The sequence below is a fragment of the Penaeus vannamei genome, chromosome 37 (assembly GCF_042767895.1).
Source record: "Penaeus vannamei isolate JL-2024 chromosome 37, ASM4276789v1, whole genome shotgun sequence".
NCBI lineage: Eukaryota > Metazoa > Arthropoda > Malacostraca > Decapoda > Penaeidae > Penaeus > Penaeus vannamei.
The window spans coordinates 8,357,941-8,382,940 of record NC_091585.1 but is presented as its reverse complement, the minus strand read 5'-3'; the positions used below and the strand labels follow the sequence as shown (position 1 = coordinate 8,382,940).

At 40.5% G+C, this 25,000-nt stretch overlaps 4 protein-coding genes across 4 annotated transcripts in view; 3 read left to right on the top strand and 1 right to left on the bottom strand.

Annotated features, from left to right (window-relative positions):
• The window catches only part of LOC138859630 (uncharacterized), a 3,040-nt gene extending 1,391 nt beyond the window's left edge, over positions 1 to 1,649 (top strand). Inside the window, exons 4-6 of the mRNA XM_070115422.1 lie at positions 973 to 1,197; positions 1,293 to 1,426; positions 1,542 to 1,649. Of these exons, the coding sequence (XP_069971523.1) occupies positions 973 to 1,197; positions 1,293 to 1,426; positions 1,542 to 1,649 (467 nt within the window). The remainder of the gene's footprint in view (positions 1 to 972; positions 1,198 to 1,292; positions 1,427 to 1,541) is intronic.
• Positions 1,650 to 9,093: 7,444 nt separating this feature from the next.
• LOC138859629 (uncharacterized protein DDB_G0283357-like) lies at positions 9,094 to 10,287 on the top strand. The gene is made up of 2 exons (XM_070115421.1): positions 9,094 to 9,205; positions 9,593 to 10,287. Exons 1-2 carry the CDS (start codon positions 9,094 to 9,096, stop codon positions 10,285 to 10,287), a joined length of 807 nt encoding a protein of 268 aa, XP_069971522.1.
• Positions 10,288 to 11,128: 841 nt separating this feature from the next.
• Positions 11,129 to 25,000, bottom strand: part of LOC113814889 (zinc finger protein 501) — a 36,118-nt gene continuing 22,246 nt past the window's right edge. Inside the window, exons 2-3 of the mRNA XM_070115507.1 lie at positions 12,855 to 12,922; positions 11,129 to 12,742 (exon numbers count right to left, since the gene is read on the bottom strand). Coding sequence (XP_069971608.1) covers positions 11,264 to 12,712 — 1,449 coding nt within the window. The 5' untranslated portion in view covers positions 12,713 to 12,742; positions 12,855 to 12,922 and the 3' untranslated portion in view covers positions 11,129 to 11,263. The remainder of the gene's footprint in view (positions 12,743 to 12,854; positions 12,923 to 25,000) is intronic.
• On the top strand, positions 15,343 to 18,045 carry LOC113814887 (general transcription factor II-I repeat domain-containing protein 2). Its single transcript, XM_070115420.1, has 5 exons — positions 15,343 to 15,364; positions 15,720 to 15,943; positions 16,026 to 16,943; positions 17,627 to 17,735; positions 18,002 to 18,045. The coding sequence occupies exons 1-5, from the start codon at positions 15,343 to 15,345 to the stop codon at positions 18,043 to 18,045; spliced, it is 1,317 nt and encodes a 438-aa protein (XP_069971521.1).

Genomic DNA, 25,000 nt, shown 5'->3' with positions numbered 1-25,000 from the left:
CTTTTGCCACTCTAAATCCAGACACCCCAATCTCAACTACAGCTCCAATCTCCCCCCCCCCCATCCCTTGCCCATTGTTGTCGTGGGGGGGCTTAGGAGACGAGGACTGAGACCCAATACAGGGATCTCCCCTGCCTAGGGCCTCAGCCCTCGACTCAACTAATTTTGCATGGTCTTTTCCCCCTCCAGCTTTTTGTTTCCGTCCCTTCTCCAACCCCTTCTACTATCTACTTCCTAAGGTGTAAGAGCCGTGCTGAAAGGATGAAAGGCTGACCTTGTGCCAGTCCTGAACGGCCTGCGGGAACTATGGGCACGGTACTCCCGATTTAATCGTCTAGCCCTTACCTTCAAGCGAAAGGCGGTGGACCGTTTATACCCCTTTATATAATCAAGGTTCCCCATGACCAGTAATGAAGACGTAATCCCCTTATTAGGGGCAATGAGGCTTGCCCCTTTATCAAATAGCCCCAACCCAGGCTCTCCTTTGACCACGACTCCGAACACTGAAACTACTACCCACTCCTCAATGCCTACTAGTGCATTACCCACCCAAGCAGAGACTCAATCTCCAGAAGTCATTCCTACCCTCCCAACTTCCTCAAATTCATCAACTCTACCCCCACAACCTTCATCAAGCACCCCATCCTCCCTTATTACTACCTTACAGCCTTATTCTCCATCACTCTGTAATACTCCCTCTTCCACACGTTCCCAACCATCCACCATCATCAACCCTACAGATATCTTAAATACTCTATTTAGCCCAGCTAAATAGGACCAATTTTTCGTGATCCCTTCTACAGCTCCTTACTCAGGCAACACTCTTCTCTTTCAACAATGCCTCCAAAAACAAGTGGGTAGAGTCCCTTTCTATACCAGACGCGATCGCTCCCGTTTTGTAAGTCAGATCAGAAACTGAATCTATAACACTATTAAATTCAACTGATCATTCTGGCAACCCCATTCCTGCAGAACCTCATCCAACTCTTAATACCTGTACCGGAACTGTCTCTCTCTCCCCAGCAAATTGCCCAGTCGATACCAAAAATTGGTCTGATTGTGTAGAAGATTTGCTTGGCTGCCTCAAAGACCAAGACGTGAAATCAGTACATTGCTACTGCATTCCTCCTAAAGGCCATCGAAAGAAACCAACCAACATTGCCAAAATTACTTTTAGTACACATGACCTTCCCATTCGTATTTATATTAGTGGACAATCCCTCCCTGTTCGACCATACCAACCTCCTCTCCATCATTGTCAAAACTGTTGGCGATTTGGACATCCTCCACAGACCCATACGCCATATGTGCCCAACCCGGTCATAACCGATCAAACTGCTCAGCACAAACACGCACATGTGCTAACTGCGGCGACCCCCATTATGTATTTTATAGAGACTATCCCACTTACAAGTCCGAGTCTGAGGTAGCAACTCTCAGATACAAAAATAGTCTCACTCTAGTAATGTCGCTCGCTCTGCCCCTCCCCCTCCACCTCAAGATGTCCCTACACCCTCCCCTATACCTACTTACTTCCCTAGTTCCACTTCTACATTCTACCTCCCCCAGTCAAATTCTTTTGCTACTCTAAACCTAGGCACTCCAATCTCAACTACAACCCTAACACCGTCCCCTCTCACTACCCATAGCAAACTAAACGTTTCCTCCCTTCTTCCCCTACTGCACACTCACCTCTACCTACCTTTACCTTTATTTCTCAGACACCAGTCTCCTCTTCCCCCCCTCATAAGAAAACCTTTGTCTCACAAAACTCTCCAAGCAACTCCACTGCAGAAACTATGGAAGATATACACAACTATATGCTTGAGATACAAAATTCCACAACTCACGCTCCCTCCACACTCGAAGTGACTGCCGATATCCATCCCCCTCCTGCTCATATTCCCCCTACACCCTTCCCTCCTACTCCCTCTCAACACAATCTAACCCCCTCAATTCCGCCTACTACCGATATCCATTCTCCTGATACTGCCAATATCCATCCTCCTGATACTACCGATATCAATTCCCCCCTACTCCCTCCCAACACAACCCATCTCCCTCAACTCCAACTATTACCAATATCAATCCTCCCGACACCCATCCTCCTCCTACTCATACTCCCCCCTCCACCACTTCCTCCTACTCCTTCCCAACACAACCCACCCCCCTCAACTCCAACTATACATGCATTCTCCCTCTCTACATCCCCTCTATCATTTCCACTCCCCCCTGAATACACACGTGAAACACATGTAATTCCCTTACCTAAACCCACCATAGCCCATTCACGCAACAACTTCTTAGCATTTAATACTATAACCTGATTAACCTTCCAAGATCAATAGATAATTGACGCAAAGCAACTATCACCCTTCACCTCCCCTTTAACATACTTTCCTATAGTGCTATACGACCTTAAATGTCCAGCACATTTATTTTTGCTTTTTAACTATTAACCATCTCCGGCATTTTTTTTATTCATTTAAATGAGTCCTGCTTTCCCAAAAAGGATTCCGTAGTACTGGTATGTGATATAAATTTCTGTGTATCCAAACAAACTAATCATATCGCCTGAAGCTTGGCACACAAGGTCATAAAGTGTTTTAGTCATTTCTGAGAAATTCACTGGTCCGATCTTTAAAAGGGTTTGAAAAGTAAAAAGGGCATTTTTGACATTAACATTAATTACCTCATTCGAGGAGGTTATATTCTTGGTAGCCTGGGTTAGGTAGTTAAATTGTTCGATGGTTAGCAGGATAACTAAATATGAACAGTTACCAGATGTGTGTCTATTATTATACATATTATCAGCAGTACCTCCGCCTAGGAGATTATGTTCATGGATGTCACCCGTGTAATTGAGGAAGTGGTGATTTTAAGGTAATTCTTCAATTGTGAATATTTTTGTTTCATCTGTAACAATATTTCCTTGACGGAGGTATGCTTCTATTTTAGAATGGCATTTTTTAAAAACTAAGTTATATATATATATATATATATATATATATATATATATATATATATATATAAATCGTGACATGGATTTACAGTCCAGGCCCTTACGTTTGCTCGATTGGTACACAAACATTTTCACAAGGGTGGCTGATTTCGTCTAAAATCTAGCATAAATTATATGTACTATTATTAAATCAAATAAGTACATTGTAATGATATTCTGCGTTTAATTTTGCGTCTGATCTAGAATGTGTTTACCAACCGAACTCCATAACAACTAAGGAAAAGCTGCTTTATATATATATATATATATATATATATATATATATATATATATATATATATATATATATATATATATATATATTTTTTTTTTTTTATTTATTTTTTTTTTTGCTTTTTGCTTTCTTTTTTTTTTTTTTTTTTTGTCATTCACTACCAGTGAGTTGGGTTGTCCGGTTTCCGCTTTCGCAGCAGCGGCCTTAATATAGAACTCTGCCCTTCAATTGCTCAGGTGTTTGTCGTAGTTTGGCACTTTTTACTGATTTTAAAGACATCTTTGTTAAAAGATTGCTGCGAATGAAACGCGAGATTTTAGGATTTCCGAAGAATTTCTTGAGGATTTCCAGATTTCCAAAGAAATTCTTAAGGATTTCTGGATTTTTTTTCGAATTTCCAAATAAGGATTTCCGAAGTGATATGGCCCTCGCATGTGGTCCTTGTGGTGCTTGTCCATGACCTCTGTAAAACAGCACATATTTGGAAAACATTGACTGCTGCACAAAATTCAAGCAAACGCAGTACATAGAATATGTGCTTGAAAACCTTCATATCTCATTTCTACTGTAAGCAACCCTACTAGAGGCTCAGAAATAAGATATGATTTAATTCATTCAGTAAACATGAATTTAATAGCGAAGGCATTTGATCTGAGTCAGGGAAGACAATCTTCACATAAAACATGATCATTAAACAATGGGATATTATTCCAACAAATGAACATGTAAATAGTAATATTTGTGATAATTAAAATGACAATGAGAGGGAAATAGAGGGTAAAATTGGCAGGAGAGAAGGATTAAGGGGGAAAAAAAATATAAATATGTTCATAAATACTGTCAATTGATATTTTAAGTGATAATCAAGCTGAAAATGTCGGCAAGTATCATATTTCGCGTTAATTTCCTGTTTTGATAGTAGCGGTTATTGTCGAAGTGACGCTGGCGGTCCCTGGCGTTGCCTTGTTTTTAGAGTAACAATTCAAGATGCTCGTGAGCGCCAGAATGCGAGCGTTTCCGTTCGACCGCCGCCATTCCAAGTTGTAAGAAATAAGGCCCTATTTGTAAATGCTATAACTACGGGTAGATGGTTCAGATTTTAGCAAATCTTCGATTTCATGCTCTGATACCGAGTCGCGAAACTGATATTGTAATCGAGTGTGTACAATACCTAGAAGGGCCGGATGTTACACTTCATATCTCTGTCCCTAGCAGCTGTCTGCCTTGCTTTCACTTATGACACTTCTAGCGCGGAAGGAAGCACCTGCCCTCGAAGGGAGCTGCTGTATAAAAGGACATGTCTTATCAGACAGAACTAAGCAGAGAGAGACGGCAGACAGACAAGATACGCAGGTTTAACTCTTCATCACTCTGTCCTTGACCCTGGGGACATTTACCTTCTGCAGTAAACCACAAGCCACTTTCACGTCAAGGTGGCACGTCGCATGTGGCAAGTGGGAAGTGACACATGGCGCGGTCATTTCACAATTGGAGAATGAGGATCCTTTATAATCCTGTGACCATCATCTATCTGTCACTTGTTTCATTAACTCCAGCTCTCTCTGTCCAGGGTGTATGAAAGTAAGTTTGGGATGTACAGTGATATACAGTTCACACTTAGTATATCTGATTTCGTTGGGCAGCAGAACCGGCAACTCAAAATTCGAAATAAAGAATTTAACTAGTATCCTGAAGATACTTGTAAGGATTTTTTTTTTAAATCTCACAAATAAAACATTTTTATGATTCAACCATGGAAAGTATTGTTGTTGTACTAAGGGGATAATGTATCATACGAACATTTGTATTTTTCCAGAGGTTATACAAATGGTATGTTGATTGGTTCGTCGCCTAGAAGAGGCATAATTGTGCACGAGGACCGGCACTCATCGCATTGTTTCCTCCTGTGCGACTGCACTTGATTACACTCTCACCCAAAACCTCGCTCACTGGGCGACCAGTACTTCAAAACTACTCTATATATGCCATGCATCCAAGAGAATTCATTTTTATTATATGTTGCTTGATTTTAATATGATTATATTATCTTTGCTAATAATGACTTTGGATGTAAAGGCTCCAATAAAAAATTGACAACACTGTCCACGGCAGCAGGAAAAGAGCGATCAAATTGAGTCGTAGTCGTCGCACGCTTTTCACACGCGTGGCACATGCGACATGCTGTTTTACGTTCACACGCATATACTTATATGAAAAATTTATATTTGTGTGTGTGTGCTATTGCGGTAACACAAGCAAAAAATATCAATAAAGATAATTCATTAATAATAATAATAATAAAGATAAAAATAATAATTCATGGTTCTGTTATCAATACACGACACCAAATTTTGTAGTTTAGATATTTTTTTGTATTTCAGCAATTCAGGGGGTGCGAAAACTGACTGCTGATTTGAAAGTTAAGAACCACTGGTCTAGACACTGGTGTAGCCACACTGCTAGGCGGAAACAATTCATGGAATATGAATTGTGCTGTTTATAATACATGGCGATTTATCTGCATTTGCGGTCATCGTTCAATATTTTTTTAAATTCAGATATGGAATACTAAAGCATTGCTAAAATGTTTGAGAACTGCATTTTGTTTGACACACTATGTGAAGACTATTCTTTTTGTATATCGATTCCAAACGTCTATTGTAAATGCAATGCTTCCTTGTCAATTCGGTGACCGTGCAGCAGTACTAAAAGCGATTGATTTTAAGTTTGTTCGTGGTTCACGATTTTGCTTATGATAATGTAAGATTGAATTTGCCAATATCAATTTCTCATATTCTCGAAATGATTTGTTTCCTATGTTTTTTTTTTAATGATATTGTATGTATGCATACTTAACAGTGTAGTTGTGTTTGTGAAATATAATTTAAAGTGAACTGTATTTTTGACAATGGTAGTTATCTTAAAATGATAATAATAACGATAATTCATGTTTCAAACTTGATTTATTAGTCTGATTGAGCTTCGTTGTGTTATTGAGAAACAGAAGGGATGAGTTTCTTCGGGAATAAACAAACAGGAATTCACCCACCGGAGGCTTACATATGTTACTGATATTGATGACAATATACAATATTTAAGTAATAATACTTAACAATGACACCAATGTATTTATCATTAATGTAAGTACCAATGTTTTATGCAGGTCGGGCAGAAAATCAGCTGTTCGACGCCTTTTCATTGCCTACTCATGATTCTTTCTTATGTTATGTGGCTGAAAATCATTGAAGACACTGATTATCATAGAGCTTGTCTTTTGGTTTACATTTTATTGTTAAATTCACTGTATGAAAATACATCGAATAGTGATATAAGTGTAATCAAAAGCAATAATGCTTTGACATCTGAAATCCCGTTGGTATGGGTCTAGTGATTGGTGAGAAGAAATTTTGAAACTGCATTAAAAGCAAAATCTTCAAATAGTGATAGCATATAACAGTTTCGTTGCATGTGTCTAGACACGGGTATTTTCCACGAACGGGTTTTCAAAATCATCCACCGTGTTAACAACACTAATATCATAAATGTCACTTATTATATATAACCGGGCAGTGTTGTGAATGCTACTTGTTAATGAGAATGCAGTATTGTTCAATACTCTAGAGTAGTGATCGGCGTTAATTCTGAATTCAAGGGTCAGTTGTAATGTTTAGATTGGATTTACAATTCATGTGAGACTGAAAAAAATAGCTTATCAAACGAAAAAATAAAGGTAAAACATTGAACATGGTGACTTGCAACCGTTCTAATTTTCATTTCCATTCTTCGATTTAAGCCTCTTGGTGGGGCCTGGAGGAGCCTTGAACTGGTCGACACGCGAAAAAATAACCACGGGTCAAATCAGGCCCTTGAGTGTTTTTTTTTTATTTCTTCTTCTTATTTTAATTCAAAAGGTAAACGAGTGAAATTCATTTATTTTACATAATTATGTACTTCAAAATATTACATACATAGATAATTATCATGCCCAACCGCATTGATTACCTGAATGACACATGTTATTAAATACGCTAATTAACAAATGAAATGTGGCTAGTTATATTTAATTTCTTTACTGTGTACTCCGTTTCACTCAACTTTCAACGCACCAGATCCACAAATATGTGTTGTTTAAGGTACAAAGTTTATTCCAAGTAAAACGTTATCATCATTATCATCATCATTATTATTATTATCTTACCATTATTATTATTATCATCATTGTTATAATTATTGTAGTTATCGTTATTATAGTTATTATTATAATCATTTTATATTTATCAAATTACTATCACCATAATTGTAATAATAATCATTATAATTATCAAAATTGCCGTCATCATAATTATAATAATAATTATTATAATTATTGTCATTATCATTTTATCTACGTGCTTACCGGAAAATGAAAAAAAAAATGAATTTACGATTTTTCCTTTTATCCATTGTATACGATATTTGAATAATAATCAGGCAAAACAATCTATGGATCGCCACATGGAACTCTATACCAAGCGGGAAAACTAGCACGCATTGATAGAGAAAGAATGAACCTTGACATACTAGGCCTAGGAGAAATCCGAAAGCTTCAAGGGGAGTGACATACTCATGTTAAAGACCGTATCCAGATGCATCATGGGCTATTGGGCAATATCAGATAGAGCCATATCAGTTAAATTGAGAATAATATTCAATATATATGCAGACATATGTTCCAACAAATGGTAGTACAACAGATTATATGGAGAAGTAACAAGCAAAACGACAGTGCAAAGAGGAAGGATATGCAAAGGTATGCGGAGGAAGTTTTGGGGACATTGTTGGACAGTGTGGATGAAAGAGGCACAAGATGGATAGCATGGTGTGCAGAAAACGGGCAAATCATCATGTACATATAGTTTAAACGCCATCCACGTCTAACAGATGAAAACAAATTTTGGACACTCAGATCATGCCAGTAGTAGTAGCTGTGAAAATAAAAATCAAACGATCTAGAAAAAGAATTAGAAAGCGAGAAGCTTCAACAAAATGAACTTGAGATTGAAGAAAGAAAAGTTGAACATTGTGGTTAGATGGCATTAAAAGTGAACGACATAAGGACAATACAGTGGCAGTGGACATCATTAAAAAAAGGAACAGACGTAATATCAACCAAAGAAAAATGAACCATGGGTAAATAAATGAAGAATGAATGAAAGAAATATGCACAGAAATTGACCATCTAAATAAGGTTACCCAGACGCTGTACGAGAAAGTAGGAGTAATCAACCGTAAAAGAATATGGCAATGGAAGAAAATTGGTAAAGTAGCCATAGAACTAAACGAATTATTTGCAAGTAAAAGATAAGAACCTGGAGACATTCATTATTATGAGGGGCCAGACATTACGAAAGAAGAACCAGAAGCAGTATTAAAAATTAAGAAAAAAGGCAAAGCAAAGGTCGAGGACGGAATTGCAACAGAAATGCAGAAGGCACTAGAAGAATTGCGTATCAAATTATAACAGAGATAACCAACACGAGCTACAGTACAGGAGGTTGTTACCTACAGAATAAGAAACAAAATTAGACCCGGAATTGCAGTAGAGCAATGTGGTTTACAAGAAGTAAAGGTACTTGAGATGCCATCTTCGTGATATGAAGATCAGCAAATAACAAAATCGAGGTACAAAAAGATGTACATATATATGCTTATTAGAATAGGAGTAGATGGACCGGATGTAAGATTTATACGAAACCAATATTGGAAACAAGAAGAAACAGTAAAAGATGAAACATCAGGTTGGCAGAAAATAGAAAGAGGAGTAAGGCAATGGTGTGTGGTGTCACCCGATTTATTTAATTAGTATAGTGAAATAATTATGAGGGATATCAGTCACCTAAAGGGTGTGTCAGTAGCTGGAAGAAACCTCAATGGCACCATGCTGTTGGTAGAGAAATCAATTCCAAAAACTAGTGATAGTATTAACAGAAGCAAGTAAAAGAAGAGGGCTAACAGTTAACAAAAAGATACAGTGATTATGGTAATCACGAACAAAAAACAAAAGCCCAAGATTCAACATACAGATACAAACAAGATTATCAAAACCAGTTTAACGATCAAGGTACCCTGATAAGATGGGATGAGAAATTGGTAAAGAAGTACAATGTGAGATATCAAAAAAAGAAAAAAAAAGTGTAAAACACTTGGTAACCAACATTAAGTTACCAATAACAAAGAGATGCAAAAGAAACTAGAAGTTGAATAAATGTGGCTATGGATAAGAATGAGAATAAAACGAGTATTAATGGAAGTAAGAACGACAACAAAGCAAGGGTCAATGGAAGTAAGAATGGGAATAAAACGAGGATTAATTTAAGGATGTAAGAACGTGATCAAAACGAGGATTAATGGAAATAAGAATGGGAACAAAACGAGGATTAATGTCAGTAAGAATGGGGACGAAATAAGGATTAATGGAAGTAAAAATGGGAAGGAAACGAAGATTAATGGAAGTAAAAATGGGAACAAAACGAGGATTAATGGAAGTAAGAATGGGACCAAAACGAGGATTAATGGAAGTAAGAATGGGAACAAAAGGATTAATGGAAGTAAGAATGGGAAGAAAACGAGGATTAATGGAAGTAAGAATGGGAAGAAAACGAGGATTAATGGAAGTAAGAATGGGAAGAAAACGAGGATTAATGGAAGTAAGAATGGGAACAAAACGAGGATTAATGGAAGTAAGAATGGGAACAAAATAAGGATTAATGGAAGTAAGAATGGGAAGAAAACGAGGATTAATGGAAGTAAGAATGGGAACAAAACGAGGATTATTGAAGTAAGAATAAGAACAAAACGAGGATTAATGGAAGTAAGAATGGGAAGAAAACGAGGATTAATGGAAGTAAGAATGGGAAGAAAACGAGGATCAATGGAAGTACGAATGGGAAGAAAACGAGGATTAATGGAAGTAAGAATGGGAACAAAACGAGGATTAATGGAAGTAAGAATGGGAAGAAAACGAGGATTAATGGAAGTAAGAATGGGAACAAAACGAGGATTATTGAAGTAAGAATAAGAACAAAACGAGGATTAATGGAAGTAAGAATGGGAAGAAAAAGAGGATTAATGGAAGTAAGAATGGGAAGAAAACGAGGATTAATGGAAGTACGAATGGGAAGAAAACGAGGATTAATGGAAGTAAGAATGGGAACAAAACGAGGATTAATGGAAGTAAGAATAAGAACAAAACGAGGATTAGTGGAAGTAAGAATGGGAAGAAAAAGAGGATAAATGGAAGTAAGAATGGGAAGAAAACGAGGATTAATGGAAGTAAAAATGGGAACAAAATAAGGATTAATGGAAGTAAGAATGGGAAGAAAACGAGGATTAATGGAAGTAAGAATAAGAACAAAACGAGGATTAATGGAAGTAAGAATGGGAACAAAACGAGGATTATTGAAGTAAGAATAAGAACAAAACGAGGATTAATGGAAGTAAGAATGGGAAGAAAACGAGGATTAATGGAAGTAACAATGGGAAGAAAACGAAGATTAATGGAAGTAACAATGGGAAGAAAACGAGGATTAATGGAAGTAAGAATAGGAAGAAAACGAGGATCAATGAAAGTAAAAATGGGAACAATCTGCCAAACAATAAAATTTTGGGAAAAAAGAGATCTAGAAGAAGACAGCCTGAAATATGTTGATGGACGAGTTTTGTGAAAAAATGGAGATAAATGTATACTATCCACCAACAATTTCAGTTTCCTTATCCGGCCTTATTCCTAGGGTAACTACTCTTGAGCCTACAGTTAAAAGACTTCCCAGAACATGATTCTCAGTAACGGTGTTGATATAATTATTTTCAACAGCCGCTAAAAAAGAAAAAAAGAAAAAGAAAAAATACAGAATAATTACAAATAATAATAATAATAAGGAAAAACATGGCCCTTGTTGTGGCAACAGATATTGTCAATATGGCCATAGGATTTTGGCATTATTAGATACTTTTATTTTTTGTAACAGATGTGACGAAAGTGGCGTGGTTTACACATCTAAATCTTCTTGAAAGATATCTATTTCTTCCTTGAATGTCTCTTCATCCACTATGGTTTCCTCTTTTACTTCTTTTGTTGATGACTCATTAGATTTGATTGTGAACAAGGAGTCCGATTGACAATTGATGTCATAATCCAATGAAACCTTTAACTTGCTCACACTGGCCAGTAATTCAAAATGGTTGTCGCAGTGACTGCGGTATCCAGTTGTAGGATCTCCATGAATAATTTTATCTAAAATGGGTTTTGATTGTGTGTTTTCTATGTCCGCGGTTAAGTAATGTGTCATCTGATTATTTGTATTAGTATGTTTTTTTGTTGGATATAAATTAATTACATCACCTTTCAATCCATATTCTTTAGGCCCAACTTTAGAAAAACATGGTACATCAGATGTGTATTTATCTTCTTGAATTGGTGTAGGTATTTTCATTGTGCATTTTGATTCTATTTCGAAATTTTCATCTGCACAATCGAGGGATATTATTTTTGATTTTCCTGTCTTTAAAGAAGATGTACTTCGCGCTGGCCTTTGAGTATCTGAAGAAAATGTAAAGATGGAATGCCCCGAAATATGTTGAGAAAATTCACTACACCCCTTTTTTCCCTTGTGTACCTTCTGATGGCGTGTAACACTACTTTTCTCTGCAAACCTCTTACCACAGTAGGTGCAACTGAAAGGTTTTTCACCTGTATGGATGAACATGTGATTTCGTAGGTGTGACTTCTTGATGAATATTTTTTTGCAATGTTCACACATGAGAGTGAACCTATTCTGCCTTTCATAATGTAGACGTCGATTGATATCTATCACAGAATGTTCATTTGAATCTCTATCACTCACAAATAATTGTCTTGGTTTCGCATTTCTTGAAAGAGCTGAACTTTGCATTTTCTGAGTATCTGACCTGCTGACGTCCTCACAGCCTTTCGTTTGGTTTTTCTTGTGATTTTTAATGTGTCGGGTCAGGTGAGATCTCTGAAAGAATTTCTGATCACACTCATCACAAGTATAAGGCTTTTCTCCTGTGTGGAGGCGGACATGTGTTGTAAGATGAACTCTTTGAGCAAATTGTTTACCACAGTCGATGCATTTATAAGGTTTTTCTTTTGTATGTACTTTTCCATGTAATGTATAATTTGACCGTTGTCGAAACCTTTTATCACATATTCCACATACATACGGTTTTTCACCTGTGTGGAGTCTCATGTGGTGTAGCAAGGTACTTTTGTGAGTAAATTCAAGTTCACATTCTACACATTTGTATGGTTTCTCACCTGTGTGCAACCTCATATGACACGTAAGACTACTTTTTTTGGTAAATGTCTTGCTACATATTTTGCAGCAATGAGACTTCCTTTCATTTTGATTCTTTTTATCTGGGTTAGGATGGTATTTTCCTCTACAATCATGAGTTTGTGAAGATTTTTCAGCCATTTGAAAAATCACTTTCTTCTTTTTTCGTTCCTGCAAAGCAAATCACCAGATTCAGTGTGGGATACAACAGTGAAGGAAATAAGCTGCATACAAAATCAGTTTGTGTAACTTTGCTGGAGTTTATGTTTACTTGCTGACTTACATGAAATACACTTCCACTGTGTACCACTTGAAGACATCAGCAATCGATGACTTGTCGACCACCAACCGCTGTAAAGATAAAAGAAAAAAAAAAAAATCAGCACTTAATGACACTGTATTCAGTTGTGTAACAGCAATCTACGTTTTACCATCATATACTTCACGGCTCCTACCACTAGGCAAAGTTTGTCCAGTGATTTCTTGGTCTGAGAGCCCAATGTCCTGAGCTATACTATGTAAAACTGTGCAACTTTAATGCCATAGCCACAGACATCAGTCAATTAATGGGGCTGATGCCTTCGCTTCCAGCCATGGGGGTCTCTCATGGCAGGCCGCCAGGCAGACCCTCGGCCCATCTCAAGCTCCTCGTGGCACGTTTGATCTATCTGCCCAAGCCACGACTTTCTAGGTCGTTGCATGGGCCTCCTCCACACAGGATTGTCTTTTGAAGATGGGCAGGGCCATCCACTGAGAAACGAGTGCTCTTGTAGCCTAAGTTGGTGGTCACGGTTTATGCAAGTAACAGGCCAGTCTCATGATGTAACCGCTGGTTGGACACTTGACCCTGTCAACTATAACCCATGATCTGGTAAAGGGATTTGTTACAAAAGGCATTGAGATGTGACTCCAAGATACTAGACCGTGTCCAGGTTTCACTTCCATAGAGCAAAACTGGCAGTGTCAAGGATTCATTATTTTGTTGATATTTCGCTGTGAAATCGAAATAATTTTTCTTACAACCTCTACACTGTCTAGCCATGATGGAACTGATTTGAATTTCAACTGCCTTCTCCTAGACCCAGCTTCTATTGTCAGTTGATGATCTATTCCATATCTGATTGATTCTCTTGTGTCTATGTTCACGCACGTACCTAATTAGCTCATTTGATTTCCCTCGCATAAGTCATCCGCTACAAAACCGTCCGATTTCCCGTCACTCTTAACGACTTTTTGTCATTTTGTCGCGGCGCTGTGTGTTCTACCACATAGTAAGCTCAGCTGAATTCTTTAAATAAGCTGTGGGGTTTCATTTCCAATAACACCAAATATATATCTCTATATACCCATCACACACACACGTTTAAAAATTACACCAAGATAATTACTAGGTGAAGTGCTGATATGATAGGTAATACACATTTTTTTGTCCAAAGATTGTTTGTGTGGCAGTCAAGTCCAGTGCCATGGCTGAACGATCGAACATTTCAAAAGATTCCCGTACGTCACCCACAACAACCCCATGCCTCAAGAAGGGTCTGATAGGTTAACAATCATTCACGGGTTAAGATAGCGCTAATGTGTCCACCCTTTCCCCTAGCAGTCGCTATCCGTCTGTGACTTATCCAAGAAGAATCCACGATTAGTAAGTTAGGGTAGTCATGAGCATCGATGCACAAAATTGCCAAAGGCAATACCACACACCAATACTTGAAAAATGGCTAAACGATTCCGATGCATCGATTCTTCTAAGACATTTAAAGCGATGTGGATACCAATACAAGTATCGCCGATATATCATCGCCTATTTTTATTGTAAGAAAATACCAAAATCAAAATGTGAATATTTGATTTGGAAGGTTGATACACTGAAATCAAGGACCACCTGATTTTATATTTTTTATATTTTTTATTTATTTATTTATTTTTTTAATCATCCACGGATATTTGAATGATTTTGTACTCCACAGTATCAACATTCAGACTTACAACTGACAGGTGCGTTCATGAAACTTCAAACATTAAACAGGATATCAAAGAGCCATTCCCTTATGACCAAGAGAAAGAGGAGATAGATATCTAGATCTAGAGAGAAAGAGAAAAAGAAAGAGAGAGGGGCGAAGGAGGATGGGAGAAAAAGAGTTTGAGAGAGAGAGAGAGAGAGGGGGGGGGGGGGCGGAAGAGAGAGAATTTGAGAGAAAGACGGGGAGGGAGAGATAAATGGAGTGAGAGAAAAAATGAGAAAAAGAAAGAGAAAGAGAGTAAAGAGGGATAGAGAGAAAAAGAGAGAAATTTAATATCATATTGTATAACAGTGGTCCCCAAACTACGGCCCGCCTCCACATTTGGTCCGGCCCCCTGAACAATACCAGAAAGCATTTAGATTTTTTTTATTTATGTGTATTTGTATTTGATAATAAAATTTGACTTTTGCAATAAAACGTTCCTTAGTTATGAACTATTTTCATTATTAACTATTAGTTAGTAACTATTTTATACACGCATATAACGTGACATTCTGCTCCACTCTTCTGCAGTCTGTGCCCCTATCTGGCAACCCCCAGAAAAAAAATCCTAAACCCGCCCCTCTCAAAGAGAGAGCGGAATGATGGCGAAAAGATTAGGTAAAAGAAAAATTGATTGAGAATGCAGGGCATTTAACCTGCAATGGACAAACGATTATTTTTTTGTTCAATGCAAAGAAAAGGCTGTCTGTCTCATCTGTCAAGAGGCGGTGGCGGTATTCAAAGAATACAATCTGCGGCGACACTATGAATCCCGTCACAAAGACAAGTATGATAGCTTGCAAGGCCAAATGCGAGCAGACAAACTCTCAAAGCTAAAAAGTGGACTGTTAGCTCAGCAGAATACATTTGTATGCCAATCTCAGCTGAAGCAGTCATCTGTTCGGGCCAGCTTTCGGGTTGCTAACTGATAGCAAGCAGCGGTAAACCTTACACTGATGGAGAGTTTGTCAAGAAATGCATGAACGCTGTCACGGAGGAGGTGTGTCCCGAGAAGAAAGATGTCTTTAATGCCGTGAGTCTATCAGCGAGTACAATCACCAGACGCATTGAAGAAATCGGGGGTAATGTATATGCCCAGCTGCAGCAGAAGACGAAAGAATTTTATTAGTTTTTTTTATTAGCTCTGGATGAGAGCACAGACGTGCAGGACACCGCGCAGCTGCTCATTTTTATTCGTGGAATTAGTGCAAACTTTGAGATGTGCGAGGAGCTGGCAGCCCTCCAAAGTCTGAAAGGGACTACGACGGGGGAGGATATTTTCGGCAAAGTGTACCAAACCATGGAAGAGTTGGACCTGGACTGGTCAAAGCTGGCCAGCATCACAACTGATGGGGCTTCTAGTATGGTGGGCATGTCTCGGGGTCCACTGCCAAATTCACCAGCAAGCACTGTGCTGCAAAGTGTTGACGTGGGATTCTGTCATGAAGGTTGTGGTGTCATGCATAAACTTCATCAGAGCAAAGGGACTTAAACACAGGCAGTTCCAAGAATTCCTGTCTGAACTGGAATCTGCGCACGGAGATGTGCTGTACTACACAGAGGTCCGATGGTTGAGCCGGGGCAGAGTTTTGAGGCGTTTTTACGAGCTGCTACTTGAAATTAACGCATTTCTTCATTCACAAAACAAAACGGTGCCAGAGCTGATTGACCCAGAATGGAAATGGCACCTCGCATTTTTAACAGACATGACAGAAATGCTGAACAGCTTTAACTTGCAACTACAAGGCCAGGGGAAACTCATTTGCGACATGTATTCCCACATAAAAGCATTTGAGGTGAAACTAGAGCTGCTTTTGGGACAAGTGAAAAAGCACAGCTTCATCCATCTCCCTGCTACACAAAACCTCTCTGCAGAGAACCCAGCGGTCTCGTTTCCAGCTGAAAAGTGTGTGGAAGCACTGGAAATGCTGAAGGCGGAGTTCGGTGTGCGATTCCGTGAACTACATGTTTATGCAAAAGAAATCCATCTTTTCCAGAACCCATTTGTTGCTGACATTGATGAAGCCCAGCCTTCTTATCAGTTTGAGTTGGCCGAGTTACAGGACTGTGATGTTCTGAAAGACACATTCAAGCCCAACAGTCTCATTGACTTCTATGCCGCCCTCCCAAACGACACGTACCCTAACATCAGAAAACACGCAATGAAGATGTCAACACTTTTTGGCAGCACGTATATCTGCGTGCAAACCTTTTCACGCATGAAACTGCTGAAAACTCCAATGAGATCAAGACTGACAGATGAACATCTGCATCAGTGTTTGAGACTGGCAGTAAAATGGAACCTGACATTCAACTTCTCACCAGCCAGATGCAGGCCCACAGTTCACACTGATGAACATACAAAGGTAAGCTCACTTTTCTGACTTGAATGAGTCATTCTGAGTATAAACAAATATAATCATAATAAAATCTACTGGGATAAAATCCATCTCCACAACCATACCGGTAGTGGTACTGGTTGTGCTGTGTAGGTGCTGTATCACTTCATTCAGTTTCTCAGCCTGCTTGCTTTGTGGTTTTCACAGGGAAGTTGATGAGAGAGAGAGAGAGAGAGCTGCAAACAGCGATGTCTACAAGCCTACTGGAACCTACAAAAGGATTATAAGGAAGGAACACAAGAACTTTGAGGGACTGCTCATATGAGTCATTTAAGTAAGAGATTCTGCTCTGACAACTAAGCTGAACTTGGACCTGTTAAGACTGTGCACGGCACAACAGAAAGTTTATGTTCCATGGACTTTTTTTCTGTGAAGAACCCAGAGAGTGTTATTTGGTTATTATTTATTTCATAAATAGTTATTCATTTCCTGGCTTTTTTCTGTGAAGAACCCAGAGAGGGTTATTTGGTTATTATTTATTTCATAAATAGTGTTATTTATTTCCTGTTTTTTTTCTGTGAAGAACCCATTGGTTATTATTTATTTCATTAATAGTGTTATTATTTATTTTCTGACTTTTGTTCTGTGAAGAATCCAGAAAGGGTTATTTGATTGTGGCTTTCTGGAAAACGATAATTTTTTACATTTAGGCACTCCTGCAATCGCCACACCTTTTCTGTTACAAACTGACCCCGGCCCCTCATCAGAGAAGGGAAAAGTTATGTGGCCCTCACAGGAAAAAGTTTGGGGACCCTTGCTGTATAATGTCTATCGTTTAATGTGTATGGAAATGTGATATTACATGAAACACGAAGCTTCGGGATTGATTCAAAGCCTAAGGATCTGCTTGAATCCCGTGAATGAGATGGTTAAGCTTGATGAAACTCATACTCTAGTCAAGAGTACATATATATAGCGATCATTTTCCTCTCCATTTAAAAAAAAATATAATGTTAATGTTAAAGGTTGAAGCAAGTAAATGTGCTAGACATCTAAGGTAATATAGCAAATGAGTTAACGATTAGTGAAAGGTGTAAAATATCAAAGTTATAGTGTTATAGGAGAGTAAGATAGGGAAAAGGGTAAAGAAGGGGTGTAAATGATGTAAATCGGACATTAATAAAGGAAAGGGTTAAGGGTATAGGGTGATTGGATGGAACGGTGTGCATTTGTTGTTGGGGAAGCTATTGTAACATTACTTTAAGGAAAACGTAAAAGCTGTTATGAAATAATCAGCAGGTAATACGGGTAGTGATGGCCGTTAGAGAAGTAGCAGGAGAATAGTCTATGGGATGAGATAAGGGGACTGTGGAAGAAGGTGAAGTATCAGGAAGAGCGTCAGGAGGGGAGGGGATTTGCATGAGTATCCAGGTGGAAGAGGTAAGGATAGTGGAGATCGAAAAGGAGAGGATTGGTTTTTTTGGGAAACAGTAGGAGGATGAGGGGTAGGGGGAACTTGTAGGGGAGGAGGATGGATATCGGCAAATACTTTGAATGTAGAGGGACTAGGAATAGAGGAATTGGAGGGTGGATGAGGGAGCAAAACATTTTCTTAGATCATGTCTACGATTTTTGGATGTCTTCAAGAGTTTCTGGAGAGGATTTAGGTAGGGAGGTCAGAGAAGCAAAGTATCTCTTGTGAGGAGAAGAGGGAATAGATGTTCGAGGAGCAGTGGAAGAAGAGGGTGTGGAAAGTGAAGATGAAGTAGAACGTTTAGGTTGTCTTTTGTGACACATAAAGTGAGGGGGAGGAAGGGTAAATATAAGTGTAGTAGAGATTGGGGTATCTGGATTTACAAAGGAAAGGGGATTTGACTGGGGGATAGGGAGAGTAGAGGTGGGATGGTTCAGGATAGACGAAATAGATACTGGAGAAGATGCAGAAACATCTTGTAGAAATGGGGGAGGGTGTGCAGAGTGGACTGTTTTGAAATAGGTAGAAGGAAAAACCTCATCGTTATGCTTCCTGTCTAGCTTCATGTAGAGTGAGGCTTAGTTTGAATCTGAGAACTGCTAACTCACATTCGAGGTTACAAGCAGGGCAGCTCCTATAAAATACGTTATGGGAGTCACCATAATTGGCACATGTACTTGACTGAGCAGGGCAATTTGAACGGCCATGGCCAGGTTGGGAACATAGAGGGTAGTGGGCTGTGCAGTGACAATGGTTGACCCAAACGCCAACATTTCTGACATTGTCAGGACAATTCACCAAAATAAACATGTCTACATAAGCTAATCTTGGCAATACTGACATGGGACTTATGCTGGCCTCTGGGAGGAATAGTGAATCATTTTCACAATCTGACTAGTTTTTGTCATATATGGGGCAATCAGTTTGGGGGATAAAAATGGTTCTAGTTCAAGTATTAAGAGAGATGTGAGGTTCGTCAGGAATTGGTTTGCCAGTAAGGTCAGGGTAGATAGTGCTTGAGCTTGGGATTCTGATGTAACTGTGACTAGGCGTGAAAGATTGGAGTGACTGTGAAAGGTAACTTTGCCTTCTTGTTTTAGGGGTGCACTGTTGACAGAGAAGGTTATTTACAGAGTAGTGGGCTGTGTGAGGAATCACATAGAATCGATCCCACTTGACTGGGCCAAAGATAGTAATCAAGAGGTTTGCTGAGGTAGAGACTGCAGAAGTACGTTGGTGGGAGGAAGATGGAGTGGTGTGCAGTGTAGAGTAGTAATGAGGGAAGACAAGCTAGACATTGAAGAACACTGTACAGTAGGAGATGAAGAATATAATACTGGGAGAGAGGAAGGGGTGCATTCTGGAGGTGGAGTAATAACATGGATGGGTGGTTCAGACTGGATAGAGTTGTCAGTAAACGTAAAGGATATGGTATTAGTATCAGTGGTCGAAGACGTGGTCAAAGGAGCAGGGGTCGGAAATCCATCAAAATCGGAATCAGAGAGGTTAGTTGATGCCCCTATCAAGGGTAAAGAATCTTCATTATTGACCGTGGTGAGCCTGAATAAAATGGGGAAAAGAAACAGTCTTCCCCTCAAGGGAATACTATGCCCATGGCACCCTAAGGCCGTTCATGACTAACATACAGCCAGCCTTTCATCCTTTCAGCACGGCTCACACCTTAGGAATGGGATAGAAGGGGAAGAAGATATGGAAGAGTAAAGGAAAAGAAAAGACCAAGAAAAATTAACTGAGGCGAGGGCTGAACTCTAAGGTAAGGGTAATCCCTACATTGGGCTCTAGTCTGTCTCCACGACAACAATGAGCAAGGTATTGGGAGGGTATGCATAACAAATCATGTATGTAATAATTATATATATATAATTATCTATTATTTCCCTTTATTGTTGCTCTACTGGATTTTACAACATATGATATTGGTCTGAAATATGATCGTTCTCCATGCCAGCGAATATCACTCTCGCAGGCCGGGAAGCGACAGAAGGCGCTGCGTGCACGTGTTTTTGAAGCGAGGGTCCCAAACCTGGTAAGTCTACGGGGTGAAACACTTACCTTTCATAACAACACTTCCGTCAGTACACTCCGTGACCTCACACGAAGAGGTCGTGTGGTGCCCTGCTCCGGTGCCCCTTACACATGGATCTCTGGTGTCATGTACGAGGAAATTGTTCATGAACCTTTAGGTGCGCATATACCTCGCAACTGAAACGTCATGACAGTAGTGATGTAAACATGGTTATGTTTTAAATTCAATTGAATTAATTCCTCCGCCGAGTGCCAAGTACTGTGTTAGTGACCGTTGGAACTGAGTGCCCCGTTGTCCCGAGCGCCATAATTCACCTGTCACGAGGCGGGCGAGCTAGGCGCGCCAGGCGCCGCGGTCACCACCCCCACGATGGGGGAAAACCGCAAAGTAAACACTGAGGGGGAGGACTCGCGGGATAGCTGTCTCACCCCTCCCACGGCTGAAGAGTGCGCTTCAGCCTGTAATTCAGTGGACAAGACCGCTGAACCCATCGTCATGCAAGAGGCACAAAATGATGGTGATGCCCAGGTGGGTGACGCCGACGCCGACCAAGGAGGTGACGGCTTCACGTTAGTGGGCCAGAAAAAGAGAAAGAAAAGAGAGCCCACTAACACCAGCAAGACGCCACTCGCACCGAGGAAAGACTACGTCCGTCTCGCCTTCCCTGAAGGCACCATGAAAAAAGAAAAAATGAAATGGCTACAGGACCTTGGCAACCCCTCTTCGAACCTGCGGGGTACACCCATTGACCTTGTGAGAGGGGACACGCTCTCCTCGCCATATATCTATGTTGCCCGCTCCCAGCAGAGCTATATAGAAAACCTTACCGGGGGACTTATTGGAGGTATTACCTTCAAATCATGCGATGAAAAGAAATCGGAAAAATATGACGAATACCTCGTCACACATTATAACAAGGACCTTGACCTTGACAACGCATATACACTCGATGGAGTCCACAAGGCCATTCGAGTGTACAAGGATGGCCAGCCATTAAACCGAATCCGCATCGTATGGAAAGGAGAGCAACCCCCTCCAAGTACATACAAATTCTTCGGGAAGTAAATGCCCACCAGCCACGTGCGGCCGTGGAGGGCATCCCGTCATATGCTACAACTGCATAGGAAGCGGCCATGTAGCTAAGTATTGCAAGGATAAGGCACGCTGCGCAGCATGTGGCAAGCAACACAGTGCCAAGGAGTGTCCTCGCAGTGCTGCAGGACGAGAGCCTACTGCCGATGCACCGAGCTTCGTCCCATCCTGCTTCAGGTGTGGGAAGGCAGGTGTTACTGCCTGGCACTGGGGGTGCACAGCCCTCCCTGCCCTGGCACCTCCCCCCCCCTCCTCCTGTGGCCGCAGCACCGACCGCGAGTGCCCAGCGCGGCCCACCCTGCCCTGGCCCCTCCCCCCCACCCCCTGTGGCCCCGGCGCCGACCGCAAGTGACCAGCGCGGCCCTCCTAACCCAACCCGCGGCCAGCGTGCCGGGGGAGTGCCCAGCCGTGCCGTGTGTGACGTCACCAGCCGCAGAGACTTCCCGGGGCTGTCGGCGAGTGGGGATGCAGAGGTAGCCGAACTACGCGACACGGTTGCGTTGTTGAAGGAGCAGGTTGACAAGATGATGCTAATCATCACAGAGCTCAAGACTGCGACCCCCCTCCCCCCCTAGGCGCCCGCCGAGGCCGTCGTCCCTCACCCTCGGGCAGGGATGACCACAGGCCTGGCCGGGGAATCCCCCACACAACCATGTGGAAGAAGTGACGTCACGCCAGCTGACCATAGTGACATAAATGTGCAGGAGCTTTTAAAGGAAATCATAGCTCTGAGGCAAGAAAACAATAACTTGAGACAGGATAAGGAAAAAATGAACAGGGACTGTAACTGCCGAGATACTAGTGCTGCTATTAGTGTTAAAGAAACGAGCGAGCAGATACCATGTCAGGACATCAGAGCTGATAACCAGAGTGCGCGTGTCAGCGCTGACAGCAGCGACGAACACTACCAAGATCCCTGCAGCACCGAGTCAGACGAGGAGTTCAGTGACATCACCAGCCCCCCAGGTACACCCGGCACAACAACCGAGGGGACTGTGCTGAGAAGTGGGACAAAGCTAAGACCTAATCTTTGATATGGTTAAAAGTACTTTTAAGCTTAGAACGATCATCTGTAATAGAATCTACAGTATTCATGAAGTTATATGTTTCTTATGTGAACCTAAATTCCGTAATATCAATGGATATATGCGCATGAAGTACAGATTACATAATAATACACTACTCACATATGGATAGACGCACAATTGAATTCATATCATGGAATATGCGTAGTATTAAGCCTAGGCTGAGTGACCTAGAGTTTTATATTAGTAAATATAATATTGACGTGATTTGCGTGCAAGAACCTTTTGCAGCTGTTGCTAAAATGAAAATTGCATCTTCAATTAAGGGTTATCATTCTTATGTGAATACAGCCATGACTGGATTGTTGACATATGTGAAGGTAACATTGCCACATAAATTAGTTAAAAAATCCGAGAACACTGATGTTCAATTTCATCATTTAAAAATTCAGACTGCCTCTGGGTATTTTTCACTATATAATATATATGCTAGATCGTCAAAATTTCTGGCTTGTTCTTTACCCAATTTTCACAACCAAGGCACGTTATGCATGGGCGACCTTAATGCAAGGCACCCACACTTTGGAGACAGCCAACGTAATAGCAACGGGGAAGAATTCAAACATTTCATTAATAGTAGATCACTGACAGTATATGACACAGAAATAGAAACTCATTTGGGAGGTGGCAGGTTAGATTACGTATTTGGCAAAAATCTAGTTCATGGTAATGTCTGTACTTCACTCGTACGAGTGACTATACTGGTGATAGCAACTCAGCCCCTAAAACACCTAGGCTTAGAATAAACATCCCACCGGGCCTGGAGCATCACTTCAAGGCACGTGTCTTTGATTGGTACAACACATATGAAGTAACAACAGTTGAAAATTTCTCTCAGGATTTTATCAAAGTTGTCACTGACTACTATAACACATGGGTCTGTTCACGAAAACTCTCGAAGAAAAAGAGCCCCCAAGCCTCCCATGCTCCGAGGTGGATCAATGACTCAATTCTAGCCAAGGAACATCGACGAGTTCAGGAGCTTGCCAATTGCTATAAAGATAACAAGACGTCAGACAATCTTATTCAGTTTCTTAAAGCCAATAAAGAATTCAGAGAACTAAAAACTGAGATTCGTAGTAAGCACTGGGAAATTTTTTTGCAAAGCATCAATAGTCAAACTTCCATGGCTGATGTATGGAGAAAGATTAATAGGCTGACAGGTAAAGCTCCCACAACACCGCAGTTTCACAGCCCACAAGAACAGGCTAATATGCTGCTGGAGCAGTGGGCTGAAAACTCTCAGCTGAGCTCACTTCCACAAGGGATAAAAGATCACCTCGACAAGTCAAAAATAGATAGAAAATTCAATATAGCAGTAGCCTGTGCTGCTATTGACCCATCTGACTTTGCCGAAGTAACCGAGTGGGAACTGAGAAATGCCCTTGTGAAAGGCAAGGCAACAGCCCCTGGCGAGGATGGCATTACTTACAGTGTTCTTCGCCTCATTGCGCAGGTGCCAGGCAACCCACTCTTACACCTGTATAGACTCAGCCTATCACAAGGAATCCTCCCAAGCTCCTGGACTAAAAGTTTAATCATCCCTATACCCAAATCCAACACTGACAAATACAGACCAATTTCCTTGACCTGTCTGTGCAAAGTACTTGAGAGAATAATTCTAAACAGACTCATGTACCGTATACATGCTAAGTTATCCCCCAGACTGTATGGATTTCTCCCAGGACGTAGCAGTCAGCATTGTTTTGCAGAATACTTAACAAACTCAATACCAGGCATGCAAACCGTATTTCTTGATCTTCAATCTGCCTTTGATATTGCAAACAGAGAAATGATCCTTGAGCAACTAGCTAGCTTTGGTATTCAGGGAAAACTGTTAACATGGATTCAAATGTATCTATCCAATCGATCGGCTCAGGTTTTCTTCAGGGGTGTTAAGAGTACTCATACAAAAGTGTTTGAACTCGGCACACCTCAGGGAGGCGTACTTAGTCCCATGCTATTTAACATCCTAATGCATAGATTACTAGGCGATATACCACTTGAGGGCAATGACTCCATTATTTGCTATGCCGATGATATTTGCATTAAATCCTCATCCGAGGAGAGAATGCAACAGATCCTTGATATGCTTTCAGCAAGGGCTATAGAGTGTGGCTTGATAATATCGACTGAAAAAAACCAAGGCACTTAACCCTAAAACAATCCCTCTGCCAAGGATTCACATCAATGACGTTGAGCTAGATCTCTGTCACCAATACAAATATCTCGGTGTAGCTGTTAATGATGCAGAGTTCATACAAAACCTGAAGAAAAGGCTGTGGGAACGTCTGAAGCCACTTAGGACACTTGTCGGCAAAGACCATGGTATTAATGTCAATATTGCTAGACTCTTTTACCTATCATACATACGGTCGGTCATAGA

Bases quoted from the DNA above. Each gene is read 5' to 3' on its own strand.
- LOC113814887 (XM_070115420.1), top strand. From the start codon at position 15,343: ATGAATCCCGTCACAAAGACAA. The intron at 15,944-16,025 runs GTGGGCATGTCT...TCTGTCATGAAG, and splicing joins CTGATGGGGCTTCTAGTATG to GTTGTGGTGTCATGCATAAA. The intron at 17,736-18,001 runs GTATAATGTCTA...GTTAACGATTAG, and splicing joins AAAGTTTGGGGACCCTTGCT to TGAAAGGTGTAAAATATCAA.
- LOC138859629 (XM_070115421.1), top strand. From the start codon at position 9,094: ATGAGGGATATCAGTCACCTAAAGGGTGTGTCAGTAGCTGGAAGAAAC. The intron at 9,206-9,592 runs GCAAGTAAAAGA...GATTAATTTAAG, and splicing joins TAGTGATAGTATTAACAGAA to GATGTAAGAACGTGATCAAA.